This window comes from Lissotriton vulgaris, chromosome 5 (genome assembly GCF_964263255.1).
Source record: "Lissotriton vulgaris chromosome 5, aLisVul1.2, whole genome shotgun sequence".
Taxonomy (NCBI): Eukaryota; Metazoa; Chordata; class Amphibia; order Caudata; family Salamandridae; genus Lissotriton; species Lissotriton vulgaris.
Window position 1 is genome coordinate 2,012,143,201 of NC_141693.1, and position 12,185 is coordinate 2,012,155,385.

General features: G+C 47.1%; 1 protein-coding gene across 2 annotated transcripts in view; it reads right to left on the bottom strand.

Annotated features, from left to right (window-relative positions):
• GPR107 (G protein-coupled receptor 107) overlaps window positions 1-12,185 on the bottom strand; it is a 230,880-nt gene that overhangs the window by 59,517 nt on the left and 159,178 nt on the right. For both annotated transcript variants that reach the window (XM_086924821.1, XM_086924820.1), the window contains exon 15: window positions 1,162-1,211. In XM_086924821.1, the coding sequence (XP_086780947.1) occupies window positions 1,162-1,211 (50 nt within the window). The remainder of the gene's footprint in view (window positions 1-1,161; window positions 1,212-12,185) is intronic.

Consider the following 12,185-nt stretch of genomic DNA (forward strand, 5'->3'; position numbering starts at 1 on the left):
AGGAGAGTGGTCAAATCAGTGACAGCGCATGTGCTATAGTACGCTGCGCTACAGGCAGAGCACGTTACAGCCCTGCTCAGGAGTCAGAGGGCATCTACATGTCTACACAAGAGGCAGAGTACAACTACAGCCAGGGCGTGCAGCTGCGTGCATTTACACTAGAGGCGGATTACATCTACAGCCCTGGTCTGGAGTCAGAGGGCATCTACATGTCCCTGCAATCACTGAACAGCTTTCAGTCAGCGTAGTCTATCGCTCCACACTCAGATGCCTGCAAAGAGGGAACCTCTTTCAGTCGGCGTGATATACAACCCTACACTCAGACGATGCTTGTAGGCATCGTCAATAGCTTTCTGTTGGCGTAGTCTACATCTATACACTCAGACGATGCCTACAGTAAGTAAACAAGTTTCATCCAGCGAAGTCTACAGCGCGACACTCAGATGATGCACAAGATGTGTTCAGTTCAAACCTGCATCGTTTACCACTCCACACTCAGACGATGCATGTTAAATGTGAACAACTTACATCTGGCAGTCTAAATCTCTACACTCGAGTAATACATGTCATATTCAAACATGCTTGCAGTCTGCCTCGTTTATAGTTTTACACTTAGAAGAAGCATGTAACTGAAGAACAGCTCAAAGTTAGTCATCGTCCATAGCTCTATACTCACAGGGGATGTAAGAACACCTCCTATCCGGCATCACTTCCAACCCTACACTCAAATGATTCACTCACACACATTCGTATTCATAGTTCTACACCCTCAGAAGATGCATGTGATACATGAACAGCTCCCAGCCAGGTGCACTACCAACGAAGGGAGGTGTCGCACCATAACTCGTGACTCAAAAGACTTCTTTGAAGAAAAGCAACCTGCGAGCATCCAAGCCCAACACTAGATGGTAGGAGATATAGAGCATATGTATCTACAGCCACACATGCTATAAACAAACTTCCCAGCGCCGAAGGATGCATACAATATGTACATAGTTCATACCAGTCCTCACCTACCTCCGTGAACAGGCCTTGCCTATAGCCCTGCTCGTAGCAAGGGTAGGACTATTATTCACAGCTGTAACTCTAGACTACAGCTACCTCGCTGCACGCCTCGTCTGCAATTCTGTTCCCAGTACTGATATGTTCCAAACCACTCACCATGACGTAGTAATGACGGAACAGCTTCAACTTCGCTAGGTTAATCGCAGCTGTAAGGGAGAAAGAAATAATGGAACAATTTCAGGGAAAAAAGCAAAATAAATCAGAAAATCCATCATGGCGGTTTCACATTGAATTTGCAACTGACAGGAACCACCAGAAGTGTCATACCGACAGGCATCCTCTGGGATCAGCCAGAGGGTGCCTCTAGAACCAAACAGGTGTACACAAGTGACAAGCATCTTCTGGAATCTACCCGGGAGTGCTCTTGGAACCAAACTGGAGTGTGCTAGTGACGGGTATCTACTGCGATCTGCCAGCAGGCTTCCTCTAGAACCCAACAGGAGTGCTCTAGTGAAAGGCATCTCAAGCGATCTGCTAGTGGGTGCCTCTAGAATCCAGCAGGATTGCCCTAGTGACTGGAATCTCCTGGGATCTGCAAGGAATACTCAGAGGCTGGGTGTACAAATGGTCAGCCTAGGAACTAGAGCCTACCACAGGGGCTCCAGTGACTAGGATCGGCTCAGTCTGCCAGTAATCGAGAACTCTCCATGAGTCCGAGACCTGGAGTGGCTGGCATTTCCTGGGGGCTGAAAGTGTTGCTGAGATGACAGTAACTAGCATCTCCTGGAGGCGGACAGTGATCCAGAAACCGCCAGGAGCCGAATCTAAGAGTGAATGGAATCTGCACTGTGGAGCAGAACCCGCCAGGAGTGCCCGAGTGAATGTCATCTTCTGGAAGCTGACACTGATGCAGAACCCGCCAGATCTAAGAGTGAATAGAATCTGCACTGTGGCGCAGAACCAGCCAGGAGTGCCCGAGTGACTCATCTCCTGGGGTCCAACAGTGATACAGAACCCACCAGAAGTCAGACCCAAGAGTGAATGGAATCTCCACTGTGATGCAGAACCTGCCAGGAGTGCCCGAGTGACTGTCATCTCCTGGAGGCTGACAGTGATCCAGAACCCGCCAGGAGTGCCAGAGTGACTGTCAGCTCCTGGAGGCTGACCGTGATCTAGAACCCACCAGGAGTGCCCGAGTGACTATCATCTCCCAGAGGCTGACAGTGATGCAGAACCCACTAGGAGTCGAATCGAAGTGTGAATGGAATCTGCACTGTGGCGCAGAACCCGCCAGAAGTGCCCAAGTGTCAGACCCACGAGTGAATGGAATCTCCACTGTGATGCAGAACCCGCCAGGAGTGCCCGAGTGATTTCTCCTGGAGGATGACAGTGATCCAGAACCCACCAGGAGTGCCCGAGTGACATCTCCTGGAGGTTGCCAGTGATCCAGAACCCACCAGGAGTGCCCGAGTGACTCATCTCCTGGGGTCTAACAGTGATCCAGAAACCACCAGAAGTCAGACCCAAGAGTGAATGGAATCTCTACTGTGATGCAGAACCTGCCAGGAGTGCCCGAGTGACATCTCCTGGAGGCTGGCAGTGATCTAGAACCTAGCAGGAGTGCCCGAGTGACATCTCCTGGAGGCTGACAGTGATCTAGAACCTACCAGGAGTGCCCGAGTGACTGTCAGCTCCTGGAGGCGGACAGTGATGCAGAACCCACTAGGAGTCAGACCCAAGTGTGAATGGAATCTCTACTGTGATGCAGAACCCGCCAGGAAGTGCCCGAGTGACTCATCTCCAGGGGTCCAACAGTGATACAGAACCCACCAGAAGTCAGACCCAAGAGTGAATGGAATCTCCACTGTGATGCAGAACCCACCAGGAGTGCCCGAGTGACTAATCTCCTGGGGTCAACAAGTGATCCAGAACCAACCTGGAGTGCCCCAGGCTTTTACAGAAAATGGCATGTTTGGGAAGTCACAGATTCTCAAAATATGCTTTACTAACCACAGGTGCCACACTACAACACTTTAACACACATCTGTCCCACTGAATCCCAGAGAGGACACTTAAAATACAAACACAGCATTGCCTTTATTTAGGTCGCAGAGATTTGCACAGCATGCTTTCAGCCTTTAGTCTGACATCAAAGCAATGTTGGGAGCAGCCAGAAAATAAAATACACCCCTATCAGAACCATATCCCAAAAAAGGAAGTTACTTACCTTTGGTAATGCTCTTTCTGGTGGAGACTTTAATAACCACAGATTCCTCACTTCTAGAATATTGTGAGGTGCTAGACTGGATCAGGACCTTTTTTGGCATAGTACATGCACCCCAGAAGGTGGTGGTGTGCTTCTCTGGGCCAACCACGTTATGCCACAGAAGTGACTGCTAGAGCTGCATATATGCACCAACTAAGCGTGCAACGTCAGTTTATTTCTTAACATTGTGCTCGCCCTCGAACAAGAAGTCCATAGGCTAATTATCTGTGCCAGTGTGCAATTTGGGATCTTTTTAGATGAGAGGCCATCATAAAGAATGAGAAGGTGGGAGTGCCATGAGGAATCTACAGTTAGATACAGAATCCACCAGAAAGTGTTGCTAAAAGTAAATAACTTGTTCTTCCGATCAATACTTATAACTTCAAATTCTTCATCTTTAGAATACCAAAGCAGTAGCCGCACCTTCCGAAGTAGGTGGGTATGTGGAATGACTCAGGCTAAAAATTCCTGCAGAATCTAACAGCCAAATGTCTTTCCTGTCTGCTCTGGCTATCAAGGCATTAGCGCTTCGTGAACATGTGCACGGATACCAGCGTTATGGCATGAAATATCCAGGACAGACACCACCACCATTACTTTCAGGAAAACCTAATGGGCCTTGGTGAGGCTGAAGCGGAGCACAGCAAACTCAAAATGCTTGTGCTCCAACTTGAACCGCAAGTACCACCTGTGGGCCTGCAGAACAAGAACAATGACAAAGGCATCCTGCAGGCCCAACCCGACCACCCAGTTCCTGGTTTCAGGGCAGATAGATTTGTGAATAGAGAGAGGAACCCCTTGAAGTAAACAAGGGAATTGGGGTGTTAGACCTAAATCAAACAAAATGATTCCCTTCTTCTATTTTGTCTCACTTTTTCTAGTATGAACCATCTGATATCTTCACAGGAGTGTTTCTTTTCCTTATAATGTTCTGTTAGGGGCGCATTTGTTTTAGAAGTACGTATCGCTGACTTATGTTCTAGAACTATGATACGCAATTCTCTACCTGTTTCACCTACGTAACCTAGATTACATGGGCAAAGCAGCAGGTATATTACATTCTGGCTGCGACAGTTGTTGAAGGTAGTGGGTTTAAGGTTCTTGCCATTGTGTTTTAAGTTGCTCCCTACAATGCATTGTGGACAAATGGAACATGTTCCACATTTGTAGTTGCCTGAAGCAAGATTTCCTGACAGAGTTAGTTGCTGTTCTTTTGCGGAGGGATAGGTGTGAACTAGACTGTTTTTAATGGTCTTGTTGCGACGGAATGAAAATAGGGGTTTGTTCAATTGAGTCTCCCTGTTTTGATTCAGTATTTTCCAGTTTTTGTAAACAATATTCTTGATCTGATTGCTCAGATGTGAGTATTGGGTAACAAAAACTATCCTGTCTAATGTGGAGTTCTTTTTAGGTTTTCTTTCGGGGTCCAAGAGACTGTCTCGGTCATAAAACCGTGCACGTTTCAGTGCATTTTTGATCAGTTTCTTTGGGTAACCTCTATTTTCTAGTTTAAGTTTGGTGTTCTCCGCGTGTTTGTAGAAGTCATTCAAGTTGGTACAATTCCTGCGAAGACGTAGGAATTCCCCGAATGGTACGTTATCTTTTTGAGATTTGGGATGATTGCTGGAGTATAACAAAAGGGTGTTTTTGTCCGTAGGTTTCGTAAATAATTCCACCTTAAGGGTCCCCTCCTCTTCTTTGATGATAATATCTAAGAAAGTAACTTGCTGGTTACTGTGGTGGCCTGTAAATTTAAGGTTTGGATATTGCTTTTTAACATTTTTTCCAGTGTAACTGTAAAGTGTTTTTTTATTGCTTAATAAATTGTTATGTAATTCAATTTTTGATTAATTTATTTTTTAAGTTAGTGTTTTTATATTTAATTGTGGTTACACCTAAATTTAAGCTCTTCCTGTACACGACCCAAGGGAATCATTTTGTTTGTTTCAGGGCAGATAGAACCTGGGCCAGCGTGAGCATCACGATGCCCTTCCCCAGGAAGAAACAGAGGTCGGGGGGTCTAAAATAACATGAAGACATCTGCCTTTTCAGCACTAGGAAACAGCGGACGTAACATCCAGTTCCAATTTATTTAAGCCGGGACACTCTCTAGGCGTCCTTTCACCAAAAGATCTTGAACGTCCTACAGTAAAATGGACAAGTGCTCCTCCAAAAGCTAGCAGGGCATAGCATTGTGGAATTATCTGCAGGAGCCACCTGCTGAATGTTACAGCCTGCCTCTCATGGAGAAAATGACTGGGCCCGACACTCACAGTATGATTGTGTGCTGCTGGTTGCAAACTAAAATGGCTTGGAGGATGCTGCAGGAGGGCGGGGGACTGGAAGAGTTGCTGTCCCACTGGGCCCGGATTGTCTCTTCAGGATCCCTGGCCAGACTGCAAAACCTGTTCTTGGAGTGGTGGGTCTTGGTGTTGCTTACACGCACATCGCTGGCGATGCCTTGAAAGGGCAAAACAGTTGGGGATACTGCCTAGAGTCTGTGGAGAGACAGAGGGACAATGTTGTGCCTCTGCTGTCTTTGAATTGCTATGAGGAATCAGCTTTCTTGCCAAATAGATGAGACACAACAAAAGGCATGAATGATGCCGGAACATCACCCAAGAGGCCTGTTAATCTCATCCATGCGTGGCATCAGCCACCACGCTACTCCAGACTGCTCTGCCTAAACAGTTGGGAGTGACCAGCCTGACCTCATGACATATTTGCCCACATCCTGGTCTTCATGAATAGCTTGCGCCAGGATGGCACGGAATTTCTCTGTGACTGCAAGCAAGAGCTCAGCATCCATGTGCCATTACAAATTAAAGTACCGCCCAGCAGAAAGCTAGGGACCGAGGCGAATATCCATTTACCGAATGCCTTAATTCTCCTTACATCTCTATCTCATTGGGTACACATAGGGAATCAGCTGGCACGAATCCTGCGCTCAGGAGTAGGGTGGTTGGTTAAGAAGCAGGGTCTTCCGATGAAGGTCTTTCATGCCAGAGGTCTATTTGCGGGTGTACAGGAATAAGTTCGGAGCTTCGTTTAAAGGCAACAAGGGCTTGGACAAGGACTGCCCAAGCTGTACAATTTCAGTGAGGACATTGGTTTTCATCTTAGATGAGAGCCGCAAGTCCAAGACTTTGGCTATCTGTCTGAAGACTGCAGTAAATTAGGTTTCTTCCACTGAAGGACAGGAAGGGAACCCAGCCCAGTGCCAGGCAAAGTGTAATCAATTGGTCTCGTGTAGGTCCAAATAGATATGTTCATCCTCATAATGTGGTGGAAATTCATACCAGCTCCATCGTCATGCAAGGTTGGATGGCTTAGGTCAGAGTCTGATCTAAAGAAATGTTTGGAGTGCAGCTCCCAGGTAAAGGAACTGGGCCGGTTGATAGGAACTGGGCTGGTTGCATTGGAACTGTTCTGGGATGTGACCTGATCGGTGTGAAGGCTGATTTGTCTTGCAGTCAGACAGGACAACACAATTGGTGCCCTTCTCTGGAACTGCCTCAGCTGCAGCCAGCTTTGATCTTGGTGCTAGACGTAGAGTCTGTTCCGGAGTCCGGGCTGAACTTGAAAAGGTTCAGGAGGCACAAAAGACAGATCTGCCGGTGGCAACATGACTAGAGGCCTCTGGATTCAGACGGTACTCCAGAGGGAGCCAGGACGACGTCAAAGATTTGCAACATGGTTTCTTTGAAAGTTGTAAATGTAAATGTGTTTGTATTTATATAGCGCACTTCTACCCTGAGGTCTCGTAGCGCTGTATTCATACCGCTGTGGAACCCTTCCTGGCTTTCCCGTGAAATGTCCACTCCTGGGCCCCCCCAAGGTAAAGCCAGGCATCCAAGCGCTGCTGGGGCCGTTGTGGAGATTAAGCAAGCTATTGCCCAGAGTCACAGAGTGGGACCCATGATTAGACTAGGCACCGAAGCGAGAATCATCAGGTCCGGGGAGATTGAGTCCAAGAGCCGCAGAGGCAGGGATTGAACCCTGGTCCCGGGCGAGACCTCTGCAACAGGGTCTTCCGCTCTAACCATTGAGCCACACTTCTCCATTAAAATTTGGGGTCCATCATGATCAGCTGGGGAATGGGCTCTTTGGTGGGGGAGCAGGATTGAGTGGCACTTTGATGTCCTCAGGACTTCCAGGGGGAGACTGGAGAGCCCCCCGCTTGGCCTTCTCATGCTTGTTCTTGGGCGGTGACTTGCCAGATGATTTGACCGCAATGAGCAGCAAAGAGAGTAGTAACAGGTCCATGCTCTCGACCTGGACTTGAGCAACTTCCTTCAGTGTTTGGCAAAATAAAGCTTGATTCTGTGTTCCTGGCACACAGATGCACAAGAGCACACTCCTTCCATGACTTGGAGCCTTGTCCTCACCCACGCTCACAAGGCACTCCACAACAACGGCCCAACGTACCTCAACAGCAGACTCAGCCTCTCCACCCCCACCTGCCAGCTCCGCTCCGCAGACCGTGCCCTCGCCACCGTCACACGCATCCGAAGAGTGACCGCCGGCGGCAGATCATTCTCCCACCTCACCGCCTAGACATGGAACACCCTCCCACTCGCCTGCGGCAGACCGAAGACCTTCTGATCTTCAGAGGACTCCTCAAGACCTGGCTCTTCGGACAGTAGCAGCTCCCCCCACCCCCTCCCCTCCTCGCGCCTTGAGACCCTCGTGGGTATATTGTAGTGCGCTTTACAAATGCCGTGACTGATTGATTGATTGAGGCCCGAACCCAAACTCTAGAGACACTCCACAGGGATCTGTGACAGACATTTACTAACCATAACCCCCACAAAGTTTAAACCCTGTAGTTTTAGGAGTGGACATGATGTTCCCTTGCACATTGTAAAAAAGAATGTCAAGAAAAAGCTTGTCAACAAATGAGAACAAGTTGGGAGCCAGTTTCGGATGCTTGCAAAAAGGTGTAGAAAGACTAGGAGTCGGCGTGCTTAAATGGCGCTTATATGTGGCTCCAGTCATCACTTCTGGGGCTGAACAGGTTTGACGTGGAGCTGTATGGCGCCACCTACTGGTGTGGAGTTGCTACACTGAAAAACATTCCAGATCAAGTCTGGCACCTGGGTATATTGTAAAGGTGAAGAATCTAAATTTACAGCCTAACATGTAGACCTCTACCTGTAATCAACTGGTCAATGATTCAGCAAGTGGGAGAAGCCAATAACACCTCAGTGACCAGGAAAGTGATCTGCAACTAACCCCCTGAGGAACCAGTGCGGATATCTAATCGTCTATTCAAGTCTGGTATCACCCAGCATCGTATCCAATCATGATCAGGCAGGTTCCTGCCTTGGACACGATCCCTAAGCAAGTTTGAGATCTGATACTCTCAACAGCAATTACCACCTTGGTGACCTAGCAAGGGATCTTCTCACGAGCCCTGGATGGACTAGTATTCTAGTGTCTTTAATCCTCAAGGATCCGTTAAGAAATCTTCCTTTAACCCCTTGGCGATCCATGGACAGTCCAGAGTCTAACTCCTCAAGGACCCATTATGGGGCCCTGCCCTTAACCCTTAGAGGACCTCTTATGGAGAATAACCGCTTTACCCAACAAAGACCCACTATGGGGTCTTGTCCTTTACCGCAGATGACTCATCACAGGATTTTAGCCTCGACAACCCACTATGGAATTCTGCCCTTAACTCCTTAATGACCCACTACGGAATCCTGCCCTTACCTTAAATGTCAATGACGCACCATGGGATCCTGCCCTTAAACCATGAAGACACACAATGGGATACTGTCCTCAAAGCCACAATGATCAACTACGAAGACCGTTGTTAACTCCACAAAAACCCACTATGGGATCTTGTCCTTAACTCCTCGATGATCCAGTGTATAGTCTTGCCCATAACTCCTCAATGACCAACTACGGGATCCTGCCCTTACCTTAACCTCGATGACCCACCAATGGATCCTGCCCTTAACCCTTGACTACCCATTATGGGATGCTGTCCTTGAAGCCACAATGGTCAACTATAGCGACTGTCCTTAAAACCACGAAGGCCTACTTCAGAATCCTACCCTTAACACATCAATGACCCAGTATATAAACCAGCCCTTAACTCCTCAATGACCAAGTATATAATCTTGCCCTTAACTCCTCAATGAACCAGTATACAATCTTGCTTTAACTCCTAAATGAACCAGTATATAATCCTGCCCTTAACTCCTTAGTACCCACCATGTGATTGTGCCCTTAACTCAATGACCCACTATGGAATCCTGCCCTTAACCCATCAATGACCCAGCATATAATCTTGCCCTTCACTCCTAAATGAACCAGTATATAATCCTGCCCTTAACTCCTCATTGACCCACTATGGGAATTCTGCTCTTACCCTGAACAAACGTGTTTTTGATGACTATAAACAGTAATTGCATTGTTTATATTACAGTCATTTTCTTCTTCCAAGTTGAAGTACTGGCAGAAATGTAGTTTATTCTTCCCAGATTAACCCCGAGTGGCGAGTCAATACCTCACCCCACCTCCCTGAATGAGCCTTGGGCTTCCCAACCTCGCTACTTTGTGTTCTAGTCCTACTAGGGTGCACTGGTGTTGAATTCTAGGTCCAACAGTTGGGTTAAGGCCCATGACACAAGTGGTAAACGGATTGAATTAGCACAATCCTAGACCATTAACCCTGTATTACGTATGGACAATTAAAGAAAAAAAAAGTTCCCACAGGTACCCGTGGAGTCTGCTCTTACACAAACCAGAAGCATCTCTTATCACCCTTCCTGAGTCAGAGCCCCAAAGGGTCTACATTCAGTGTTTGTATTGGTGTCAGCAAGGGGAAGCAGCATCTCCGCTGCCTCCGATATGTCAGGACCACAAGGGATCTACACAAACCCCATTCAGAATGGACACCAGCTGGAGACCAAGAAGTGTCACTCATCAACCTTTCCATAGAAAGATCCCAGGGGATCAGCAACCAATCAACCATCTCAGGGCCCCAGCTGTGAAAGGGGACAGAGACGTGTCACTCGCCACCCTTCCCGCAGAGGGCCCCCAGGGGTCTGCATCCACCTAGTGCGGCATTGGAGACTGAAGTGTCACCCACCACCCTTCCTGTGTCTGCACCCTACCACCCACCCAGCTGTGATATCGAGACAGAAGTGTCGCCCACCTCCCAACAAGTCTCTGTGTCACCCACCCAGCTGTGCTTTAAAGACCCTTCCCTTTTTAGGGCCAGAAGGAGCCTGCATTCACCTAACTGAATAACTCAATCGTAACCCCCAGACTGTGTCCTAATGCTCATGATGACGCTTCTCCATCACACCTTCCCCGTGTTAGGGCCTGGAGCTCAAGGAAGCCTTATATAGACCTGAGCATGCAAGCGCAGGCCAGGTGTAGGATGATAGTCATCAGAGCTGGTGCCGGGCCAGCTCCTGGAGGAGGATGGAGCAGGTGGCTGGAGAAGCTCACTCCTGGCAGTTAGACTCCGTCACTGGTAAATGAACGCTGCAGAAGCCTTTGCAGAATGTAAATACTGCGCTTCTGCAACGTGCATAGGAGCCAAGTTCACCAAGTTATTGGTGGGACCAGTACATATGAACAGTTTCATGCAGAGACGAAACGACGAGTGTGCCTTTATCACAAGCATGATGGTCCATGGAAAAGACCCTGGATTGAAGGACCCCCCCTGCAGCTCAAGAACAATAATGAAGAGGCTAATTTACTCATTTTGTGCATCAACCGATCAGTGCAGGACACCCAAGCTTGCTAGTGCTGGAACCCCAAAAGTAGGGACCAATTCTAATAAAAATAGATTTTTGTAAGCTATGTGCATCAATGTCATTTCATGAGAAGACGAGCTATATAGCCCTGCAAATTTACGACATACAAAAAACACATGAAGGGTTCTTAGTGGTTTATGACCATGTTTTTATAAGTGTACTGAAGAGGCTGTTTTAGCGGCATAAAAAATAAAAATAAATATTACTGCAAATGTGAATAAACTATTAATGTACATCACACAGATGTTTTCCAGATATTGAAAGAGTCTAATTTACGTTTATAAAAGAGTGATACACTTGTCTGGTGCTTTGAAAAGGGAAGTTTTTTCAAGAAATCACGTCCTGCCTTGAAGGTTACATGCCCCGGTGCTGAAGGTATGAGGGGTGGCTGGGAACTACCATATTGCATGTCTGACACCCCACCTCAGTCACCATTACAAACGAGGGGTCACTCCTTCACTCCTGGTCTTTGAGACTTTGATTTACTAAAGAGGAAGAGGTGCATGCGGAGCAGGGAAGCCGGTCTCAGATAAACGGATGGTTAATTGAATAAACCATGTAAGGAGGATATCCCTTGATTAAAGTGCAGACATCACGACATACACTCGGATGCGCAATCCAGGCTTTGCTATTTATTTTCTAGTATCCTCCTAAAGAAGATAGACCCCGGTGGCTCCCTTGTACATATCTATACTGAGCAACCCGCAATAACCAAAGGTTACATCCTAAAGAGAAAAGTGATCTCACCCTTAAAGAACACAGACCTCGATGGTTTCTATGTAATCAACTCCATTAAGGAAACCCGGAATATTCTAAGAAAACTGTCCTGATGAAGGTGTAAAACCAAAAAAAAATGAAACGCTCCGTCGACAACTTGTATTTCTCTGTTTTTAAAAATGTCTATGTGAATAGTCAAATTTTTTAAATTTTGAACTGCTTATTTTATGGTACTTCTGTGCAGAACTATGTATTGTATTGAATACATTGTATATTTTTTAAGATGTTATTCTATTGATCCTTATTTTATTGTTTCCCTTGGCTATGATCATGCAACGTTAAGTTTGGCACTAGTGGTATCTCGTGCGCTCAGCAGACGCTTTAATTTGTTTTTATGCTTGAAACTATAACTGGTTGTC